Genomic DNA, 22,392 nt, shown 5'->3' on the forward strand with positions numbered 1-22,392 from the left:
ACTAATATTGAAGAAAAAAAAAAAAAGAAGAAGCCATGGGAAGGACCTGCTACATTTTTTAAGGTAAAGCATTGAACATGCAGACTTACTATTGATGGAGGAGATGCCATTTGCAGAGGGAACATAGTCAGGCCCTCGTGATAACTTAGAAACTTTAAATTTTTAGGCGGTCTATAGCCACATTTAATGCTATTTAACATTTGACAGTATACTGTGTCCATGGTTAGAGAACCACTTTTTCTTGGAGAATACTAGCAAATATTAACAGATTAATGAATACATAGTAACTACCTTATTTACAAAGGTTCCTGCCATAGGAGGGTTGTTTTTATTTTTTTTAATGTTGCCTACCCAGCTTTAATCAAAGAAGGGAAAGTCATAGAAAATGCAGTTCTTGTACCGAGGTCACTAAAATCGCTGCTCATTCGTAATTGAAGACACATGGACCTGACCACTATGAATAGGTTCTGAACATCAAAGTTTCTTTGTTAATTGCTCTGTTAAACACACACAGCCTCTAGATTCTGTCATCTGACCAGTCTCAGCCAGGGAAGGGACGTGGAGGGGACATTTTTAAGATATTGACTTGAACATTTAGAAGCCAATTTGTCAGTGACTAGGTTAACTTCTAAGATGTAGAACACTCTAGCAGGTAGAAATATGTAGTGGATGGTCTTTTTATATCCTTTCACAAAAATGATATACCTTGAAATTATGATATTGTTTGAAAAGCTTTTGGGAGAAATAGTGTATAAAACAGTGCTTCATAGAATTAACTATAAGCAATTAAATTTGTTTTATAATTCTAGATAGAAGAACTGAGAATTTACTATGAAATATAACTGGATTCTAATAAATAAACATAAAAAAATTCAGATTTCTAATTAGTTAAGAACTGTAATGAATGGTAGCAGACACGGCAGATTGTTTCAATACTCCTAGCAGCTACGAGAAAAGATATAGTGACTTATTCCTACAAATCTAGAGTGAGAAAAAGTCAATTGGCCTTGACCTCACCCCCAGCCCATTTCAGTGTACATGAGAAAACCCCAGCTCCTAAAGATGGGGAAGTGGATGGTCTATCTCTAGTGGCCCCAGGAGGGTTCCAGTCACCTCTTTCCTACTTTGAGACTAAAAAGTTAAGAGAGTAGAGGCAAGTGAAGACCAGTAAATTCTAAACCACGAGGATTTCCTAAAATAGGGCAAAAGGTGTGTGCAGAAAAACTCTGGTGGTCCCAAGGGAGCCAGATTATTCAAAAACCAGGAAAAGAATTATACCTCAAAAAAAATTTTTTTTTCCAATGAGTCTTCCTTCTAGTGTATATGTAAGTGTTCTCTTTTTACGAGCCTAAAAAGTTATGCTATCTTACATGCTCAGAGCCTTACTGAACGCGGTTGGTGAACTGTGGATTTGCTTGGGAAGCTTTGTTTTGTTAGGTTTTAACTGAAAGGAGAGCAGAGTCTACGCTCTCTTGGTTATCATTTAAAGAGAATCCTAAATGGGCAGAAGACCTAAATAGACATTTCTCCAAAGAAGATATACAGATTGCCAACAAACACATGAAAGGATGCTCAACATCACTTATCATTAGAGCAATGCAAATCAAAACTACAATGAGGTATCACCTCACACCAGTCAGAATGGCCATCATCAAAAAATCTACAAACAATAAATGCTGGAGAGGGTGTGGAGAAAAGGGAACCCTCTTGCACTGTTGGTGGGAATGTAAATTGATACAGCCACTATGGAGAACAGCATGGAGGTTCCTTAAAAAACTAAAACTAGAACTACCATACGGACCCAGCAATCCCACTCCTGGGCATATACCCTGAGAAAACCATAATTTAAAAAGAGTCATGTACCACAATGTTCATTGCAGCTCTATTTACAATAGCCAGGACATGGAAGCAGCCTAAGTGTCCATCAACACATGAATGGATAAAGAGGATGTGGCACATATATACAATGGAATATTACTCAGCCATAAAAAGAAACGAAATTGAGTTATTTGTAGTGAGGTGGGTGGACCTAGAGTCTGTCAGACAGAGTGAAGTAAGTCAGAAGGAGAAAAACAAATACCGTATGCTAACACATATATATGGAATCTAAAAAAAAAAAAGGTTCTGAAGAACCTAGGAGCAGGACAGGAATAAAGACGCAGACATAGAGAATGGACTTGAGGATACGGGGAGGGGAAAGGGTAAGCTGGGACAAAGTGAGAGAGTGGCATGGACATATATACACTACCAAATGTAAAATAGATAGCTAGTGGGAAGCAGCCGCATAGCACAGGGAGATCAGCTCGGTGCTTTGTGACCACCTAGAGGGGTGGGATAGGGAGGGTGGGAGGGAGACGCAAGAGGGAGGAGATATGGGGATATATGTACATGTGTAGCTGATTCACTTTGTTATAAAGCAGAAACTAACACCCCATTGTAAAGCAATTATACTCCAATAAAGATGTTAAAATAAATAAATAAATAAAACATTTAGGTAAAAAAAAAGTATATTCTGAAACTATTGTCATATGAAGAGACAGTTAATGAGTATGCTACTAAAAAGTGTAGGGAAAAAAGTATTACAGAGATGTATCAGGAAGTCCATCAATTAAAAGAATTTGGTTTAAAAAAATAAAAAATAAATTTAAAAGAAAAGGGAGAATCCTTTTTGCAGTGACCTAGAGAGGTAGGATAGGGAGGGTGGGAGGGAGGCTCAAGAGGGAGGAGATATGGGGATATATGTATGCATATGGCTGATTCACTTTGTTGTACAACAGAAACTAACACAGTATTGTGAAGCAGTTATACTCCACTCAGTAAAGATCTGTTAAAAAAAAAAAAGAGAATCCTGTAAACTTCTGGAAAAGCAGTTTCCATTTGATGGTGATGTTTCTGTTGTTTAGAGAATTTCAGGACTGAATTATATACCCAAGCACCAGCAATACATCAAAGAATAATTGATTTTTATAGATTAACTCTACCTCTTAATGATGATTTTGCTGCTGACAATTTGTTTTCATATGACTTTATTTCTTTCATTTTGCTCAGTTTTACATACCATACTTCATTAGTTTTAAGATATGTGTGTTTTTATCATTTAACATTCTCCAAAATTGGACTGTGTGTTATAATCAGTGGAATGAATATATTTGTTTAATTGGCAATATGTTTTTTTCTTAGTAAGTATATAAAATAATAATGCATCTTTCAGGTGATGTCATCTTATTCAGTAAACTATGGTGGTTTTGCTACATTATGGTCTGTTAACTTGTCAGGAAATTCCTCCTTATGAAACCAAGGGAGTGATGAGAGCCAGTTTTTCGTCTAGAGAAGCAGATAATCACACAGCTTTCATAAGAATAAAGACTAATGCTTCAGACAGCACGGAGTTTATCATTCTTCCAGTTGAGGTGGAAGTTACCACAGGTGAGTGGATGACTAAAGGAGCTGCAAGTTTGTTTTAGTTTCAGTACATCCTACTCTGGCGAAGTGAAATATAATTGTTTTCTTTTCTTTTTTCCAAGCTCCTGGAATTTATTCCTCAACTGAAATGTTAGATTTTGGTACACTGCGAACACAAGGTAAAAAAAGAGACAGTGTCTTTATAGGTCTTTTAAAAAATCCCTGTATTCATTGCTGATGGCTCTACTTTAACTCCTTTGTAATTAATTCAGCTTTGAAAGTTATTTCTCAGTGGGTTACATGATCTTGTAGAAATCTACTTTTGGGAACTCAGAGCCCTTAGTGATTTATACCCCATTCCTCTGAGGAATACCACTGCTTACAAGATGGGAAAGCAATGTCATGGATAACTTAAGTCTTCTAAATGGAAGATTGAGGCATCAAGTAGTTTCTTAGTTTCTTAATCCAGTTTCTCACCTATTTAGTTATGCTGAATCTTTTCTTTTAATAGTAAAATAAAGGAAGTAAAAAGATTTACTTCTGGATTTTTGTTTAGATATGGATTATTCAATTGCATTATAATAACATAATGTTAGAAATTGGTCCCCAATGGTCAGAGAAAGAATTCAAATTCTAAAATTGAAAATAACCAAAAAAGGATTTATTAAGAGAAAAGTAAGAGTACCTGTAATATGGGATTCCTGTGGGCCATATGTAATTTAAACTTTAGTTGTTTAGGATTGAAGACCCATTTTTGAAAATTAGATTTGGTTTTAATATAATAATTTTATATTGTACTTTACTGAATTGCTTCATTATGCTTTGCAGGAAAACTAAAAGATTAGTGATAACGTCAATTTCACTGAAAAGTTTTGTTTTGTTTTGTTGTTTGGTCTGATTGTTTAGGAGGGGTCACTTCCTATAGTACTCACTGTCCTTAAGAGTAAGGCAATTCCTGTCTAGGAATGTGATTGTCACATTCTTTTTATAAGTGTGATTGTTATTCTAGTTCACATTCTAAAATATATTCCGTCTGATATCTGAGAAGAGAAAGATTCTAACTTGCTATAAAGCATACCATTTTAAGAAATATTTTCTTTTCCTCAATTTTAACAGATCTACCAAAAGTTTTAAATCTTCATTTATTAAATTCAGGAACAAAAGATGTACCAATAACAGTAAGTTTTTACTTTTTTTTTTCCTAATTTATATATTCTTTGTTTTTAAACTTATGACAAAGTTTAAAATGATTAAACTCTTGCTCTAAAGGAATTCTGTTTTGTGGTGACCTGGTGACACTTTGGTTCAAAGTGTCATACAAGAAACCTGTTCTGCCTCTCTAATCACCAGATTTTCAGGATGAGAAGGGCATGTGGACAATCTTCTCCAAGCTAAGTGTGAACCAGAGTTCATGAGGTTCCTGTTTAGGCCTGTAGAGTCTGATAAATCCTAGGATCTACGTGCCATGTGCAAAGAAAAACGGGTTGTTAGACTTAAGGTACGATTAAGTAAAAAGAGAGAAGAAAAGATTCAGATGAGTTGGAAAGAGAAATAAGGAAGCAAAGAAATATGGTAGGTAGTGGTTGAGTGCTGTTAACATTTGTCTCTGGTACCCCTTCTAACCCGCAGCGGCCGTAGTTACCTTGACAGCACACTGTAAACTAGGGTCCTCTCTCCCCGTCACACATACTCGCAGAACAGGTGACTTTGATGCCTCGTAGTGGAATTGGAGTGTCATGAGATGGTGAGCAAGGTCACTGTGCATTAAAATGTGGTTACCTGGGATGACCATCTCTCCCATCACTTGGGGTTTGTATACTGTCTTCTCTTTCGTCTCTATTCCACCAGTTGGTGGTAAACTCTGGGTTTGGGCAGGGATGGGCAACGGTCTGTTAAGTCTCAAAGCCCATCTGATCTATTTCATTTTATCAGAGTTCTCTGAATTTAGGTTTTCTGACATCAGCACAGGTTATAATAAAAATATACTGCTTTCCTCTTCCCTTATTCTCTTTGTAAGTTGGGAACCTCACCAGGAGGTGAGGTTGTGAGCTAAAGCAAAATCTGGGTAGACCTTGCTCACTAGTAGAGTCATAGTCTAAGCAGTGTCCTGCCATATGACCTAGTATTTCTTCCTGCTAGGTAGGAGAATTGGGGGTGGGTTAGGGGAATGGAGTCTGGTAAAGCAGCGGTCCCCAAACTTTTTGGCACCAGGGACCGGTTTCGTGGAAGACAGTTTTTCCACGGACCAGGGTGGGTGCGGGGGGATGGTGCAGGATGGTTCAGGCAGTAATGCGGGCGATGGGGAGCAATGGGGAGTGGCAGATGAAGCTTCGCTTGCCCACCGCTCACCTCCTGCTGTGCGGCCGGGTTCCTAACAGGCCGCAGACTGCTACCGGCCCAGGGGTTGGGGACCCCTATGGTAAAGAACTTCCCCCAATCTGCAGTGGAGCTGAAACTACCCCAACCTGAGGTTCCTAGCACTCCAGTGTTAGGCCAACTGAGAGGGACCTGCCCTGAAGGTGCCTGAGTCTGCTGGGGTTCATGCCCCTGCTCCTCAGTGAAGTCTTCAAGGGCCTGGGACCCTTCCACAGATGACAAGGAACAGCTCCTTTGACCTAGCCACCCTGATACTATATTTTTCTTAAAAAAACAAAAAAAAAACACATAATGCTGACTGTTACTGCTATATTGAGGGGTTAGTGATTGTTTTTGGCTCTTTAATCTGTATTGAAATTTTCACAAGTCCATAGAAAAATGAGCAAAATAAGAGCAATATAAATATTTATAAAAATATGAGTGTGTTAACATAATTAACATAAAGTTGTAAACACCCTTTCTGGATAAGGACTGTTCTGAGATAATGTCGTTGTTTCTTTGACATTAAAATGTTTGTTGTTTTATTATTAAAGGTAGTAGATAGTTGGGGGAGGGTTGTTTTTGTTTTTGTTTTTTTAATAGAATAAGTGGGGAAGTGTTCTTTCCTCTTCTGTTTTTGGGGAGAGTTTTTGAAGGATTGGTGTTAATTCTTCTTTAAATGTTTGGTAGAATTCACCAATAAAGTCATCTGGGCCTGGATTTTTCTTTGTGGGAAGTTTTAAAATTATTAATTCAATCTCTTTACTTGCTACAGGCCTGTTCAGATTTTCTTTTTCTTCTTGAACCAGTTTCAGTAACTTATGTCTTCCTAGGAATTTTTTCATTTCATCTAAATTATCTAATTTGTTGGCGTACCATTGTTCACAGTGTTCCCTTATAATACTTTAATTGTTGATTTTAGCAATTAGAGTCTTCTCTATATTAAAAACAAATTTTTGGTCAGTCTAGCTAAAGGCTTGTCAATTCAGTTGACCCTTTCAAAGGACCAACTTTTGGTTTTGTTAATTTCCTCTTTTTTTTTTTTTTTTTTTTGGTTTGATACTAAAATACCCTTTGTTTTATGAATAAAGGTAGTAGATAGTAGGAATTTCTCCTTCCCTGCCACCAACATCCTCACATTTGCAAAATAAAAAGTTAGAAAACCTCTGTTAGACTTCCTCACACACACACACACACACACACACACACACACACACACACACACACACACATTTTAGATTTTACCAGTGAAACGCAAAGGCCTAAGAATCACTGCTCTTTTACAACATTTTAAAACCTCACTTTGTACTCAGAATTGTGATTCATTTTGTTCATATTTTCTAGTTTAGTATATCAGACTTTCCTCTGTAATGGAGCGTGATTCCTTCTGCTAGATTTGTCCAGGTTGCTTTGGCTACAACCTACTTATGTTCTTTGAACTTCTTGGTCCTGGATTTCTTCTTGAGCCCAGTTGGCAGCATGAAGCACAGTTACCGCATACGTGATGATGTGCATACAACTCCCTTCCTAGCCCTTTCCTGCCCACATGCTCAGGGCACTAACCTCCACGAAGGAGAACTCCTGAAGCACACCGTCTGGCCGCACGTCCTGGGATTCAGTAGCACATTTGCCTGTAGGGCAGACTCTGCCTATTGGTGGATCACTTGCCATTGCCTCAGTTTGAGATGTCGGATGATTTTTACTTTTTACGTGTTCTGCATGCTGTTTGTCTCTTACTGGTTTCTTCAGTCTGTGGGATGCCTTGTACAGAGGAGGAACTCTCATGCTTGTTGGGCAGACTTCAGGCCTTGAAGTCACTTCTCCACATGTGAGGGCTTAGAGACTTGATGGGAAAGTGCCTTTACTTAGCCCAGGCATTCTGGTCTAACTTTTTACATACAATAAATGGACTCAAACAAATGTCTTTTTCAATAAACATTTTCTAGAAAAATGAAATTAGCAATTCTAAGAATGTGAATGAAAAAATGTAATTCATTTATGATAGGTAATTAAATATAAATAGGCCCATGTTCCTCCTCTTCTCTTTTATTAAGGAGTTTTAGGATACATTGTAAGTGAACATTTTTGTTCTTACCATGGGTTAGACATATCTAGGTTCTTTACACGGATTACCTTGTTTGATACAGCTCTCTTGTACACAGGTCCTTGTTTTCCAAATAGGGAAAATGAGTCAGACCTTTTTATTTATTTGTTTGTTTGTTTGTTTTTATTAATTAATTTATTTTTGGCTGTGTTGGGTCTTCGTTTCTGTGCGAGGGCTTTCTCTAGTTGCGGCGAGCGGGGGCCACTCTTCATTGCGGTGCGCGGGCCTGTCACTATCGCGTCCTCTCTTGTTAGGAGCACAGGCTCCAGACACGCAGGTTCAGTAGTTGTGGCTCACGGGCCTAGTTGCTCCGCGGCATGTGGGATCCTCCCAGACCAGGGCCCAAACCCGTGTCCCCTGCATTGGCAGGCAGATTCTCAACCACTGCGCCACCAGGGAAGCCCAGACCTTTTTATTTTTAAGTGACTTAATTCGACTGTAAAATGTGCAAGTTACATGAAAGTATATTAGGAAGATAATGATACTTATTAATCAAGTCTTTATGAATATATCATTTTATATTCAATATTCCTATTAACCTACTGATTTACGTATATGTGTTTAGATCTACATTTGTATCTACCTATGTATGTATTTTTTTCTAACATCCGAAGCCTATACTCTGCCAGTGTTTTGGTAGTTTTATCTAATTTCCTCACTCATTCCTTCATTCACTCATTCAGTAAATATTTAATAAGCATCAACTATATGCTGGCTTCTGTGCTAAGTACTGAGAATACAGAAGGGAATCAGACAACCAAGGTCTTTGTCCTTACTGAGCTCATTTTTTAGCTGGGAGACAGACAAACAGGTATGTAGCATAATTGTAAATTGAGAAATAAACAGAATGGCATGTAAGTCGGGGAGGGAGTTGGTTTAGATAGAGTTGTCTCTGAAGAGCTGACGTTTGTAGTAATAACTCAAGAGTGAGAGGTAGGCACCCATAAGAAAAGCTGGTGGCCAAGTGTTCCCATCAAAGGGATCAGCAAGTGCAAAGGAATGGCTTTGATGTCAAGGGAAACAGGGTTGGGGGTGGTTTGAATGGAAAAGATGAAGCCTGGAGAGTCAAGCAGGCCTCCCTGAGGCCCTGGGAGGGGTTTAGATTTTATTATAAGTGCAATGGGAAATTACAGAATTGTAAGCAAGAGAGTGATGTCATTTGATTTATGCGTTGTAAAAAGTCAGTGTAGCTGCTTGTGGAGAATGAACTGAAGAAGGTTAAAAATCTGTTGCATGGTCCACTTGAGAAATGATGGTAGCTTGGACTCCTCGCCTTATCAGCCAGGGGATGAGCCCATCTACCATGGAAACTGAGTTTTAAGAGAGCTTTCCAAGGTTTTTCCTGTATTTTTCTCTATAATATGCCAGACCTAGAGACTGGTGCATTTTTTAAGGGTCCCTCCCTCCCTCCATTTCACAAATATATAGAATTTTAGGATGAGCTCAACAATGCTAAAAGCCAGAGGGTTTTTTAAAATTCCCCTTCAGGGAATTCAGAGTCTCTTCATCTTTCAAGATATAAGACCACTGGGCTTCCCAGGTGGCGCAGTGGTTAAGAGTCTGCCTGCTAATGCAGGGGACGCGGGTTCGAGCCCTCGTCTGGGAAGATCCCACGTGCCACGGAGCGGCTGGGGCCCGTGAGCCACAATTACTGAGCCTGCGTGTCTGGAGCCTGTGCTCCGCAACAAGAGAGGCCGCGACAGTGAGAGGCCCGCGCACCGCGATGAAGAGTGGCCCCCACTTGCCGCAACTAGAGGAAGCCCTCGCACAGAAAGGAAGACCCAACACAGCCAAAATAAATAAATAAATAAATAAATAATTAAAGGTGCTAAAAAAAAAAAAAAGAGGATATAAGACCACTAAAGCAAGCAGCTCCAATTATAAGTTCCTCGCCTGTCAATGGACAAGATGCCCAGGTCCAAGCCTTCCTGACATTGTCTATAATGCAACTTTGAGAATATGGTTTTCCTCAATATTTACAAAACATTAATGCTATATAAATGATGGAATAAGTTTGCTTGAGATGTCTTAAGGCACCTTTGTGTGAAGTTTCCTTGCTAATTAATGAATAAGAATCACAGCTGTACTTAATTTTACCAATGTCAACTTGACATGAACCTTAGCTCATTTGTGCACCTACTGTTAAAAATACAATTGCTATATACTGAAAGGTTATTTTTCTTGCTTGCTCAAAGTAGTTGAGTAGTTTCAGAATGTCCTGAGCCTTGAGTTTCACTTGAGAGTTACTGAGCATTAGCTGGGTGTGAATGTCGTGAGAAAGGCTGGAACTATTAGGTTGGCCAAAAAGTTCGTTCGGGCTTTTCCGCTGTTACAGAACAAACTTTTTGGCCAACCCAGTATACTTCGAGCCTATGCAAACTGCCTTTCCTGGGAATCTTGCCCTGTTTTTTCCACTTCTTGATTATCTTTAAGTAAGCAACAGTTAGTGACTGGTACTAAAATATATTGTTAGTATAAATATGCTTATTACAAGTTAATGATTATTTATTATTTTTCATTTAAAACCATCAGAATGAGCCAACTATTTAAGTGTTTTGCTTGTTTTGTCTCGCTTCGTTTTTGTTTCCTTGGAAAACAGGTTTTAACTGATTGGGGGATTTTTTTTTCTTTTAATGGTAACCAGTGAACAATTTAATTTAGACCATTTGTATAAAACATGAGTCAGTTGACTATTATTTTACTGTTAATGTGACATGTTTTAAGGTAATAATACTGACTGTAAAGTTTTCCTCTGGTAAGAAAAATCTTAAAGTGTGTTTTATGTGAGAAAAACATTTTTTTCATCAAATATTTATTCTTAGTTCTTACTACTTACTGTGACTATATGGTAATAGATACCATTGCTTAGCTGTTTCTGGCATGGGGTTGTGCTTGTTACTGATGAACCACCACTTACATTCTTTAAGTGTGTTTGAAAATGGTCAAGGTTCCATTGCTGCTGTATCATAATCAGTAGAGCAAGTGAAAGAATTAGGAACCGTATGTGTCCTCTGTAAACTGTAAGGCTTTATAAGGTCATCTCTCTAGCAAATCCTGACCTCAGGATAAATGTGGCTAATTCAAAAAAAAAAACACAGCATAATTAGGGACTTCCCTGGTGGCCCAGTGGTTAAGATGCTGCACTTCCACTGCAGGGGGCCCAGGTTCAATCTGGGTTCCTGGTTAAGGAACTAAGATCCCACGTGCTGTGTGGTGCAGCCCCCCACCAAAAAAACAGCAAAATTAATAGAATCACAAAATTTTTCAGATCGGTGGAAACTTAGAAAAAAATCTAATCCAACCCCTAGGATTTTACGGGTGGGAGAAATAAGGCCCAGAGTAAATGGGCAGCAGAAATAAGGCCCAGAGTAAATGGGCAGCTTACTCAGACTCACACTGCTGGTTAAATAGTTAGTATCCTTCTGTTGTAAACTCATCACTCTGGGTCTCACATGTACTTCTCTACTGCTTTCCTTTCCTTCGGAAGAAGTTTTTAGTGTAGTGTGATGAAACCAAATGAACCTTTTGTCCAGTTTGTAGTTTATCTTACAGTCAAACTGCTTTGTTTTACTGTTAAAAATACGCGCACACACACGTATATATACATACATACATACCCTTCAAGGAATGAAGAGATTCATACTTTAAATGATTGCTAATAACAGCAAGCTTATTGATAGTAAATATATTGATATGAGCCAATCAACTCCCAGCTCCATTAGAGATTCAAAAGCAAATGAGGAGTTCTCAAAGAAGAAAAAGAAAGAAAAAGAGTTAAAATGCTGGGAGAGCCTGAGGCCAAGAGCTAAGGCAATTAAGATCTCCAGCACAGGAAACTGCAGGGCCATCCTCCCAGGTCCAGTAAAGACACCCTAACAGCTGAGGACTAACGGCAGTGGGAAGGGAGGTGCCCTGCTGACTGGGACTAAATAGCAGTGTCTGTCATCACTCTGTATGTAACCAACTTTGTTTCCTATGATTGAAACACAGTGCAAGAGACTGCTTTTCCTCACACTCTTCTGAGGTGCTTCTTGTGCCTTCAAAGGACTGTCCTTCATTCTCTATAGGCAGATTCCACCTTTATAAATGAGCAGAAAAGGTGGGTGGGGAGCTGGGCGAAGAACCTAGTGGCTCACGGGGATTTGACTGTGCCCATGTTAGCGGGATTGCCTGATGAGTGTTCCTTTCTACTGGAAACATCTGGCTTTGACAAGTTTATAAAGCCCCTGAAAATTCAACAGAAATCCCAGAAGTGTTCTGAAATCAAAGGAATATTCAAATTGCATTCTAAAAGAAGATTTTTGATCAAGACTTGTGTTCAGTACCCCAATTTTCATTAGTATATGTTTGGGCAGTAGGATGCCAGGTGAAGGGCCCTGGACCAAGTCAGGACAGCTGGTTTCCAGTTCTGTCTCTGGATGCCAAGCTATTGAAACATCACTCAATATTGCAAGGTGTCCTTCATCTGCAAAACAGGGAAGGAAGTTGATATCTTTAAGGGCCCTTCCCATGAAAAATGCTTTGTGTCAGTGCAGATTATCATATTAAAAAAGTAACTGCACTTAAATAGTATTTATTTTTTAAGCTTGCTCAAGAAGTGCAAGCTTTTACTGTTTTGTTGTTGTTGTTTTAGGTTTAGTTGTTGGAATAGAAAGCTCTCAGTTTGTTAAGTTGAAAGCGTTCTGACCTCTTCCAGGTTGCGCATCCCTGCCAGCTGCCTCACCGCTCACCCCACAGCTGGGAGTGCAGCCCCTATCACAAGTCCTCATGTCCCCTTCTCTTATATATAAATTAGGCATTCATTTAGAAAATAAATACCTTTTCTTCTATTTTGTGTATTCATACCCATTGTACTTTTTACAGTCACTTTATCATACATTTTTCTTCTGGTCATCATTTTATTTCATAAAAATAGTCTAATGAAGTTAATTTGAGGTCTTATCAGCTTAGCCTACTCTATTTAAAGGGACCGCATAAAGTTAAACTTTTCAAGTTTTGATTCTGCTTTACTTTTCACTATAAACTGAACCACTAGACGAAAATAATGCTATGTAAATTTTTCTCTTTGCAGAGCGTTCGACCTACACCACAAAATGACGCTATAACGGTACACTTTAAACCAATTACATTAAAAGCTTCAGAAAGTAAATATACCAAGGTTGCAAGCATCAGCTTTGATGGTAAGTATTCAACTTTTTCTCTCTGATAGAGTGCTCTTATTTTGATAAATTAGAAGGCATCTATGTTGACATCTTAATATAGAAACCCAGACCATTTTACAGTCAGATTTTATAGTACTGGTTAGGTTCGTTTTTCTTGTAAATCATCACCAACTCTTATTTGATTGTTTCACGAAAGAAAATATTGTAACTTCATAAACCTAAATTAATATTAGCAAATACATTAGGATTGGAATTAAATTTTTGTTATCTGGGCTCTTTCACATATATACCTATTATGCTTTGCCTTAATTGTGAAGTCATTAATTTTTGTAATTAAGTGAATATATATTTGAATTTCAGAAGCATGTTTGAATTTAAGAGCAGAAATAAAGTATTTTCTGTAACATTTCCATATATTGGCTTTTATTAACAAGGCAGACTGTCCTACCTAAACTAAAATAACTGCCTTCATGATACAATTGTCAAATTAGATAACAATTATTTCAAACATGTATACTGTGTATTTTGACATTTGAAATATTAACCCAGACTTTAACATATTTTAATAGCATATTTTTATTCAGTTTTGCCCACTTTACTAGAACATTTACTGAATTTGCTGTCATAAAATTTTTTGAGTAGTGATGTAATGGCTGTCTAGCTGTATATGTAATTTAAATTTAATGAAAGCTGGAACTCCAAGTGGGACTTTTCTCATAAGGGTTAGGGTTACACGGGCAAGTGAGGAGCCCTGAAGCTTAAGCTTTGGCCTCATGATAAAGCCATCTTTGCTCATGGTCCACATTTTACAGCTAAGCTCCTCATCAGAAGAGAATATTCGGTCACTGAGTGACCTGCTGAGTGTGGCGCAGTGTTTGTGAGAGCATCTGTGCTCACTCCATGCACGTGGAGAGTCTGGGGAGAGTCTGGAGCAACTGCACAGTTGGCTGCCAGCACAGTGTTCATCCTATGAGCTCAGAGAAAACTCCCGAAGAAGCTAAGATTAAATACATGGCATACTTCCACAGTCCAGCTGTCAGGAAATAATCGGTATTGTAGAAGGCTTGATAGCACAGATGTTTCCAAATGTGTGATAAATTGTCTTCTATGTTGCTAAGATACCAGCCATGACCACCAGTATCAGTGTCAGTATCAGCAGGTACATTGTCTTCCCTTACGGAGAAAGAGAGCGACCAGTAATAATTTCTGACCCCAAGAACAACATGTAGGACCTACCCTTCTGATAAATCCAAGGAGTGGGGGGTATACACTGGGGCAGCTGTGCTGTGTACTTCCCCCATTCTTCTTTTCCAGCTCCTGTATTGACAATACAGTGACTGTTTCCACTGAGATAAATGAAAGTCAGGAATGGTGGTTCTGAGATCACAGACTCCAAAATAAGTGTTTCTTAAAGAAATGATGTAAAATTTAACACAAAGACAAGGGAAAGCATCTTTTAAAGCAGGTGCTACATTTCTTAAAAGTGGTTTTTATTATCATGGGAAAATCCCTCCACCTTTCACCTCCCACCTCTCCCATCACTACCCCGGATTCCAATACAAATGGTATTACCCTTGAGATTGCTGCGAAAGTCAATCAAGAAATGCTTGTTTTACTTAACTTTTAAGATTTTCAGGGGAATTCCCGGGCAGTCCACTGGCCTGGGTTCAATCCCTGTTAGGGGAACTAAGATCCTGCAAGCCGAGAGGCATGGCCAAAAAAAATAATTAATTAATTAATTTAAAAATGAAAATTAAAAATTTCAGAATGTGCCATGAATATTAACTCCACAGTGTTCACTTACCAAGCAAGCATGTCTCATCAAGTCGTGATTCTTTATGATTTTTAACTGAATTTTCTTGAGGTTTTGACCACTTCATTGCTAAAATATAACTTGATAAGATACTATGAAATGCCTAAATTATGGCCCTTGTTATCAGCCTTATGTCAGAATAAATAGCAAAAAAAAAAAAAAAAAATTTAAAGCATCCAGAAACGGCTCTACAGTAAGCAGAAAGAAATGAGGTTTAATGGGAGTTTCAAAAATCTGAATTTGCACCGTCTGTACATAGCCACATACTGGATGTCATACCATTTTGTTTGTTGTGCTTTTTTTGTGCTAAAGTTGGATAACAAACATTTGCAGAACTTACATATAAATTCTTGTCATAAGTGGAAGTGTTCCTGAAGTACTTAAAGGGGATAAAGATACACAGCTTCTTTATTTGCTTTGAAAACAATATCTAATGGGTACACAGATTGGATCCAACTGACTCTTTTCCGTAATTCCAGATGGAATTATTCAGAAGTGCTACAAAACTTAAAGGTTTTACTTCATCTGTGAGGACAATATGATGGCAGGGAGGGTATATGCCTCCTCTTACACTATAGGCTAGGGTTGGCTAATATAAAAAGTCAGAGCTCATAACTCTTGACATTTTTTGCACCAGGCTACTTTATTGGTATTTATAGCAAGACTCTGGCCACACAAGGAATGTTATTTCTTAATCCAGCTGTAAACTAGCAGTTCTCAGTTTGGGGGGCTGGGCAGTTTTGCCTCCCAGGGGATGTTTGGCCATGTCTACAGACACTTCTGGTTGTCACAGCTGATGTCTAGCACGAGGCCGTCCTGTGCGCCACCCAACATCCCGCAGTGCACAGGGACAGCCACCGTGCCACCCAACAGCGAGTGTACCTGGCCTGAAATGTTCGTAGTGCCAAGGCTGAGAAACCCTGCTAAAGGTAAAGCCAAAGCTTATGGCTGTAGAGAGGTAGCTCAGATATAGCACTTTTCCTCCTGAATTGTGTTCACTTGCTAATTCCTTACCTGTTTATCCCATTACAGGAAAATTAAAATATCTTTCCATTTTTGTATGAAAAATGTGATATTTCAATTAAAATGCTGTAAAAGTATTCTTTGTGCCAGTCTGAAAGCTCAGCTTCTTAAGATTTTGTCAGTCCACATGCAAAGTCACTCTCGTCCTCCTCTGTGTAAACTCTTTGGTAGCAAAAGGTGACAGATTATGTTTTATGCTTCCTTTCAGCATCAAAGGCAAAAAAACCATCTCAGTTTTCTGGGAAAATAACTGTTAAAGCAAAGGAAAAGAGTTATTCTAAACTTGAAATACCATATCAAGCAGAGGTTTTAGATGGGTGAGTTTTTCTTTAAAATAAACTTTATAACTTTTTATTAATCAGTAAATTAACTTTTTATTAATCAGTAAATTCATTGATCTTAACAAAAGTAGTAGCCAAATTCACATAAACTCCATGGAATTCGTGTTGAGAAGAACAACTTCAACTATAAAGGAGAAAAATCTCCTGTGTTTTGTTTATTTTTTTTTACTTTTTTAGAAGAAAGAGGTAAATGGGCTGATATGATTTGGGCTTAAATGAAGGCTTAATGAGTCCATAATACAATAGAAAAATGAATCTGTGATTTTGAAATCATTTGAACCATTTCCTTTCTGTAATTCTTTTTGTAACATGCAAGTGGCTATGGCTTGTTATTAAAGTATATTGTCACTTGAAACAAAATCATTTATATTCCTTTATAGACTCGTTAAAACACTGTTCTAGAATTACAGCTTTTTATAAATGGGCAATAATATATGTAGTTCATTTTCTAATTATACTTTAACCAATAATAGTTTAATGTCCAGCATGGCAGGGACTCCATGTGGTCAACCACTAAAATGTTTATAGTCTTAATTCTCTAATAACAGTCCTAATGCTGAACGTAAATTATTACTCACAGTGAAAGAACTTGGATTTTAAATTAACACGTGGAAATAGAAATAATTTATTTTGTTTTTGTTTTTTTCAAATAGTTATTTGGGATTTGATAACTCTGCAACACTGTTTCACATCCGGGACACTCCTGCTGACCCTGTGGAAAGGCCAGTTTACCTTACTAACACTTTCAGTTTTGCGATCCTCATTCATGATGTGCTGCTACCAGAAGAAGCCAAAACAATGTTTAAAGTATGTCTGGGAACCCTCATACTTTTAATTTTACTGATCTGCCAAGCAAATGATGCTGACACATTGTTTTTTCTCTCCCATCATTTCCTAGGTTCACAACTTCAGCAAACCAGTCTTAATTCTTCCACATGGATCAGGATACATCTTTACTCTGTTTTTTATGCCATCCACATCATCCATGCACATAGATAACAATATTTTACTTATTACCAATGCCTCTAAGTTTCATTTACCTGTGCGGGTATACACAGGTTTTTTAGATGTAAGTATGCTATCTACCTTTAAAATTTAAACTCCCTATACGTCTTTTGTGTTTTCAGCTACTGTCAGGCAGTCGTGTTGCACACACTTAAATTTTGCTGTTTCTGTGCTTTACAAGTTGTCCTAATTCCTCCCTCGTCAGTACTTACAAGATTGTCACCCTCCTAGCAGCCATGTCTCCTCATGATGCAGTTGACTCCTCTAGTTACGCCTCTATTTAGATCTTTTCCACATTCCACTTTCTCTTGGTTTTGCTTTTAAACTGTCATAGTCATGGGGAAGCTAAAAACAAGCTAAGTGGAAGAAAGATAATAAGCAGGGAAGAAATACTATAGGGCGGGTGAAAAGGAAACTATGTAGGGAAGAGATGACCAAAACCAGGAAGTGCAAGAATGAAGAAGAGAACCAGATAAGAAAGAGGGAATAGGTGGGAAAGACACAGCTGGAATAGTCACCTAAATATGGCAGGAAAGGAAATAAAGGTCTTTCTAGTACAGAAAATAAGCCAGGGAAAAAAATCCAAACAAAGCTGTGCTTACAATTATCAATGAAAGAAGTTTAGATAAGAAAGAAAACTGATAGGAAAGATATAAAAGAAAAAAAGAAAGTGAAAACAGAAATGTAGTTCTCCAAAAAGCTAGCATCAATAAGAATTTTAGAGCTGAAGGGACCGTCACTATTATACCACTCCTTCTGCATTTCTTTTGCTTAAATGATTACTGGTGTGTAGCTGCTTTCATGAATGTGTGATGTTTGCTGAGACTGAGGAGTTTTTGCCTAATTCTCCAGGGCTCCACTTAACCTCACCTAGCACTTTAGTTTCCTGCTGCTTTTATGTGCCTTCAGAGGAGAACTAGCAATTCAGTAGAGGCCATGATTGTTTTCATTTCCGAGTAATCAAAATATTTCCATTGTGCAAAGTTCTTAATTATATATTATGTATGCGTATATTTACATAAAATATAGGAACCTTAGTATATCTTAATATAGTTATTTTTCTTGATAACATTCTCTTAAGTGTGACTTTACATTTAATCTAGTTCTTTTATATCTTTCCAGTACTTTGTATTACCCCCCAAAATAGAAGAACGTTTCATAGATTTTGGTATACTGAGTGCTACAGAAGCAAGTAATATTTTATTTGCAATTATAAACAGCAACCCAATTGAGGTAAAAAAAAATTGTTTTTATTCTAACTCACATTTAAAGATTTTATGCTAGTGCCGCAATAATCACTTTCATATCTTTCTCTTTTTTAAGTTGGCTATAAAAAGTTGGCATATCATTGGAGATGGCTTATCAATAGAACTCGTAGCTACTGAAAGAGGCAATAGAACTACAATAATCTCAAGCCTTCCAGAGTTAGAAAAATCCTCTTTATCAGACCAGTCATCAGTAAGTTAACTTTTTTATTGTTTCCTTAAACTTAGATGTAAACCTCAAATAGAAGACTAGTCATCATAATAGTTTTATGAGAGTTGCAATAACACTGGCTATTTGATGTTGAAAGGACCTTATAGGTAGTCTACTTAAACCCCCTCCTTTCATGGTGAGAGAGCACTTGAGACTCAAAGGAGTTAAGTTGTAACACAAGTGTCCTTACAGGAGAAATTCCCATGGGTAGTAAACTAACCCTGTGTTCACTGAATTCACTAGGCAGAAGAGATAGCCCTGCACATTGATAGAAGGTGTTTTTAATTATACAGTAATATTTCTGGTCAATTCTCTGTACTGATTAGAAGAGAGTATCAGTGAGGCAAACATCGTTTGGTGGATCTCTGTGTGAATCTCCCTATATACTTTTACTCTATCTTATGTACAGTTGGTCATAAAAGAGCATGAAACAAGAGTAAATGAATATAGCAGTCTAAGCCCTGATCACTACTGAAAAGAGAACTTGGAGTTTATACCTACTCAGAACAGAATTAGTAGAATCACCTTGTACGACTTCAAAGGAGCAGAACATACGTCATCTGTAGGTTAGCATAGAACTTCTTGTGGCAGTTTTACAAAAGGAAAAGCAAATGTCCTTATGCACAGAGGTTACTGACAAATATGCTTCCATGGAATGCCGTAGGTCATAAGAATTGGCTTAAACATTTAAACATCTCCCAAAATAGGTTTTTTGGAGTACAATCTGGCAATATATACCACTCCTGGGAATTTTTCCCATGGAAGTAATTTAAAGAGCCAAAAACTGTGAGAATGCAGATGTTTGTGATAGCATTATTAATAATTCCAAATAACTGGAAACAGCCAAATGCATAAAGTCATGATTTTATGATTGAATATTAAAGCAAATAAAAAGCTGCCAATACAATTGTATGTAGAAATTTGGAAAAGGATTTCTGAAAACGTGGGAAATAGTACTAAATAATGTGTATTCTAATTGCAGTTGTGTGGCATTCAAGCTACATAATCAGATATTGTGGTCAATATATGGGTGTTTGCATTTTAATAATTTATAATGTTTTAAATTTGATTCATAAATAAAGCCTCCTTTTAAAACAAAAAAGAATATGCCCATGAGAAGTAATATTTGTCACCTCAGCCGAGGTTTTATTTTTAATACAAATAGAATGCTGAAAAAGGATAATAATGAGACCAGCCATTAATGTGTTCATTTCAACAATGAAGTTACAGTAAAATTGTACGTATATCTAATCTGAGATGGTTGAATTATACTGTTTTTTATAAGACATTATAAATTAATAATTTTAGGACTCTGGATCATTTCCTCGTACTAAATAACATGTGTTAACACTTACTACTTAAATTTGAGAGGTCCACTCAGTAACATGAAGCCTGCTTGAAACTTTAGGGTTTTAGAATTAGGTTTTATATAAAACTGTATAAACACAAAAACAAGGGACAGAAAGATGAGATCACTGTTATGAACGCTTACTTAAAACAGGAAGTTGTAGTGAGTTGCCAGCTTCAAAATAGCAACTCCACAATATGTGTTTTTTTAAGTTTGTAATGCCTAAACTTTCAACTGCTTTCCACCTGTTTTCCAAAAAGCCAAACCTGTGAACTAAATAAGCATCCTGTTCCTTATGAAACACACATTGCTAACAGCTCTCTCTGCTCTTCAGACACATGCTCTTATTTGGCTGGTTAGAATCATGATGAAAACGTTAAAATTGCACAAAACCAACACAGAAATGCTTATAAAAGGGGGAAAGTGAGTATGTTTGGCATATCAACATTTGTTATTTTGAGGTAAATGTGAACTCTAGGTAAAATGTAACTACTACAAACTAAAGTACAACTTCACAAATTGAATTTCATGTTTTTTGGAAGTATCATGATTGAAAAGGTTAAGTGCCAGAAACATCAGCAAATAGCTTGAGAAAACAAGATCCACATTCTCCTTTCTTTCACATTTTTATTGCTTAACTTTTCCTTCTTTCCATGATTCTTGATGTTTCCATATGATCCAATCTCAGTGGATCTGAAGACATGGTTATTAAAACATGACAGAGTTAAATTCAGAACTTGAAGCATAACCAACTTTGTATTAATACTTGTGCCCTAATGCGGCCAAAGGGTTAGTGGAAGGCTGTGTCCCTCTGCTGCAGCCCTCACCCACTTTGACCCTGCACGTACACGGTTGGGGTGTGAGGACCACACCCCTCCCCAGCTTTGCAGCTGAGAAGTCAGCTGTTCCTCAGGGAACTAGTTTTCTCAGTGGCCCATGGAATAAGTATAGTAGGTAAACATCCAGAGATGGGCATTATTTTGAGGTATTTGTATGTGATGATATGGTAATTCAGTGTTACACTGGTACAGGTTAGGATTTTGAAGTCAGTTTATCACTGTAGCTTTCTTTTCCATTTTAACAGAAAACTTCAGCCAGCAAGGCTGATGAATTATATCATTTCTCCTACATACAGGTAATATTAGCTTCAGGATATTTTGCAGTGTTCAGAGTCAAACTTACTGCAAAAAAACTGGAAGGGATTCATGATGGGGCCATACAGATCACAACAGACTATGAGGTAAGGACTTTATTTACAGGGATTCATGTCAATGGGGTCTTTCTGAATAATTCAGTCTTTTATTGTTTTTATAGAAACAGAGAACTAAGTTTACTCAGAAAGTTACAGTTTACCACTTTCATGCCTTAAAAACTGAGCTTTTGAGAATAATTTACAGAATATTGGTGTTCATTAGCTCATAGTTTTCTGATAAAACCCAAATCTTTTGACTAAAAACAACTTCAGAAAAATGCATTTGGCACATTTAGAATTGCTGTTAGAAGCCTGCTTACAAATAGTTGTAGCATTGCACAGACCCTGACTGAAATTCCTGAGATAGGTCTCTCTCTTTTCTGAGGTCATAAATATCCTCCTGTGTAACATTTCCAAAAAGGAAGATACAATCAGGAAATCACATCTTAATTTGAGTTCTCACAATCATATTTACATGTCATTCTAAGTCAAGGAACCAAGTGAAAATCAGTGAACTTTTTAAAGGCTTTTTGTGGGGTTTGACATGTTGCATTCAATGAGACTTTGAAGAGACATATTTCTGCCACACCTAAATATTTTGATTTATTATTTCAGAGCTCTTTGCTGAAGTCAGCAACTTGCTACCCTTGTTCTCCTATCTGTTCAGTACATACAACCCCCGCATGAAAGAAAACTAATTCAGAATAAACAGAATTGGTCATTTAATAATAAATGATATGTTGGGAGTATGTCAAATTAATTGCCTCCAAAAATAAGGAATCCACATTTATCACTTTTGATGGGAATAAGTACATTTCATATCTTAACAAAGTATCAGTATCTTTGTGAATTGCAAATAAGAGTACGAGTTGAGATTCAAAATCTGGAACGTTCAACTCATTTTTTCAAATTAGGTTGATGTTAATTTATTGCTGAGTACAAAAAGTAGAGAGCTATGTAACTTTAGAAAATGCTGGATTTTTCATTCATTGTTTTAGGAGAATAATTGAACTTTACTTTTTAAATTAATAATCTACAAAATAACCTATATTATGAAAAATCTGTTCTTCATTCCTTCCCCATTGTTTGGTCTTGTTTACCATGTTTTCATCGAATCCCTGAGAAGTACATGGAAATGTATTGTATTTCAGTGCATTTTATGAAGTACATG

At 37.2% G+C, this 22,392-nt stretch overlaps 1 protein-coding gene across 6 annotated transcripts in view; it reads left to right on the top strand.

Moving 5' to 3' along the window:
* Positions 1-22,392, top strand: part of TMEM131 (transmembrane protein 131) — a 277,433-nt gene that overhangs the window by 205,016 nt on the left and 50,025 nt on the right. For all 6 annotated transcript variants that reach the window (XM_082356108.1, XM_082356109.1, XM_082356107.1 and 3 more), the window contains 10 exons: positions 3,276-3,426; positions 3,525-3,581; positions 4,519-4,580; positions 12,933-13,041; positions 16,068-16,176; positions 16,854-17,007; positions 17,099-17,269; positions 18,328-18,438; positions 18,529-18,663; positions 21,165-21,269. In XM_082356108.1, the coding sequence (XP_082212234.1) occupies positions 3,276-3,426; positions 3,525-3,581; positions 4,519-4,580; positions 12,933-13,041; positions 16,068-16,176; positions 16,854-17,007; positions 17,099-17,269; positions 18,328-18,438; positions 18,529-18,663; positions 21,165-21,269 (1,164 nt within the window). The remainder of the gene's footprint in view (positions 1-3,275; positions 3,427-3,524; positions 3,582-4,518; positions 4,581-12,932; positions 13,042-16,067; positions 16,177-16,853; positions 17,008-17,098; positions 17,270-18,327; positions 18,439-18,528; positions 18,664-21,164; positions 21,270-22,392) is intronic.

This window comes from Balaenoptera borealis (genome assembly GCF_965194805.1).
Source record: "Balaenoptera borealis genome assembly, chromosome: 15".
Lineage (NCBI taxonomy): Eukaryota > Metazoa > Chordata > Mammalia > Artiodactyla > Balaenopteridae > Balaenoptera > Balaenoptera borealis.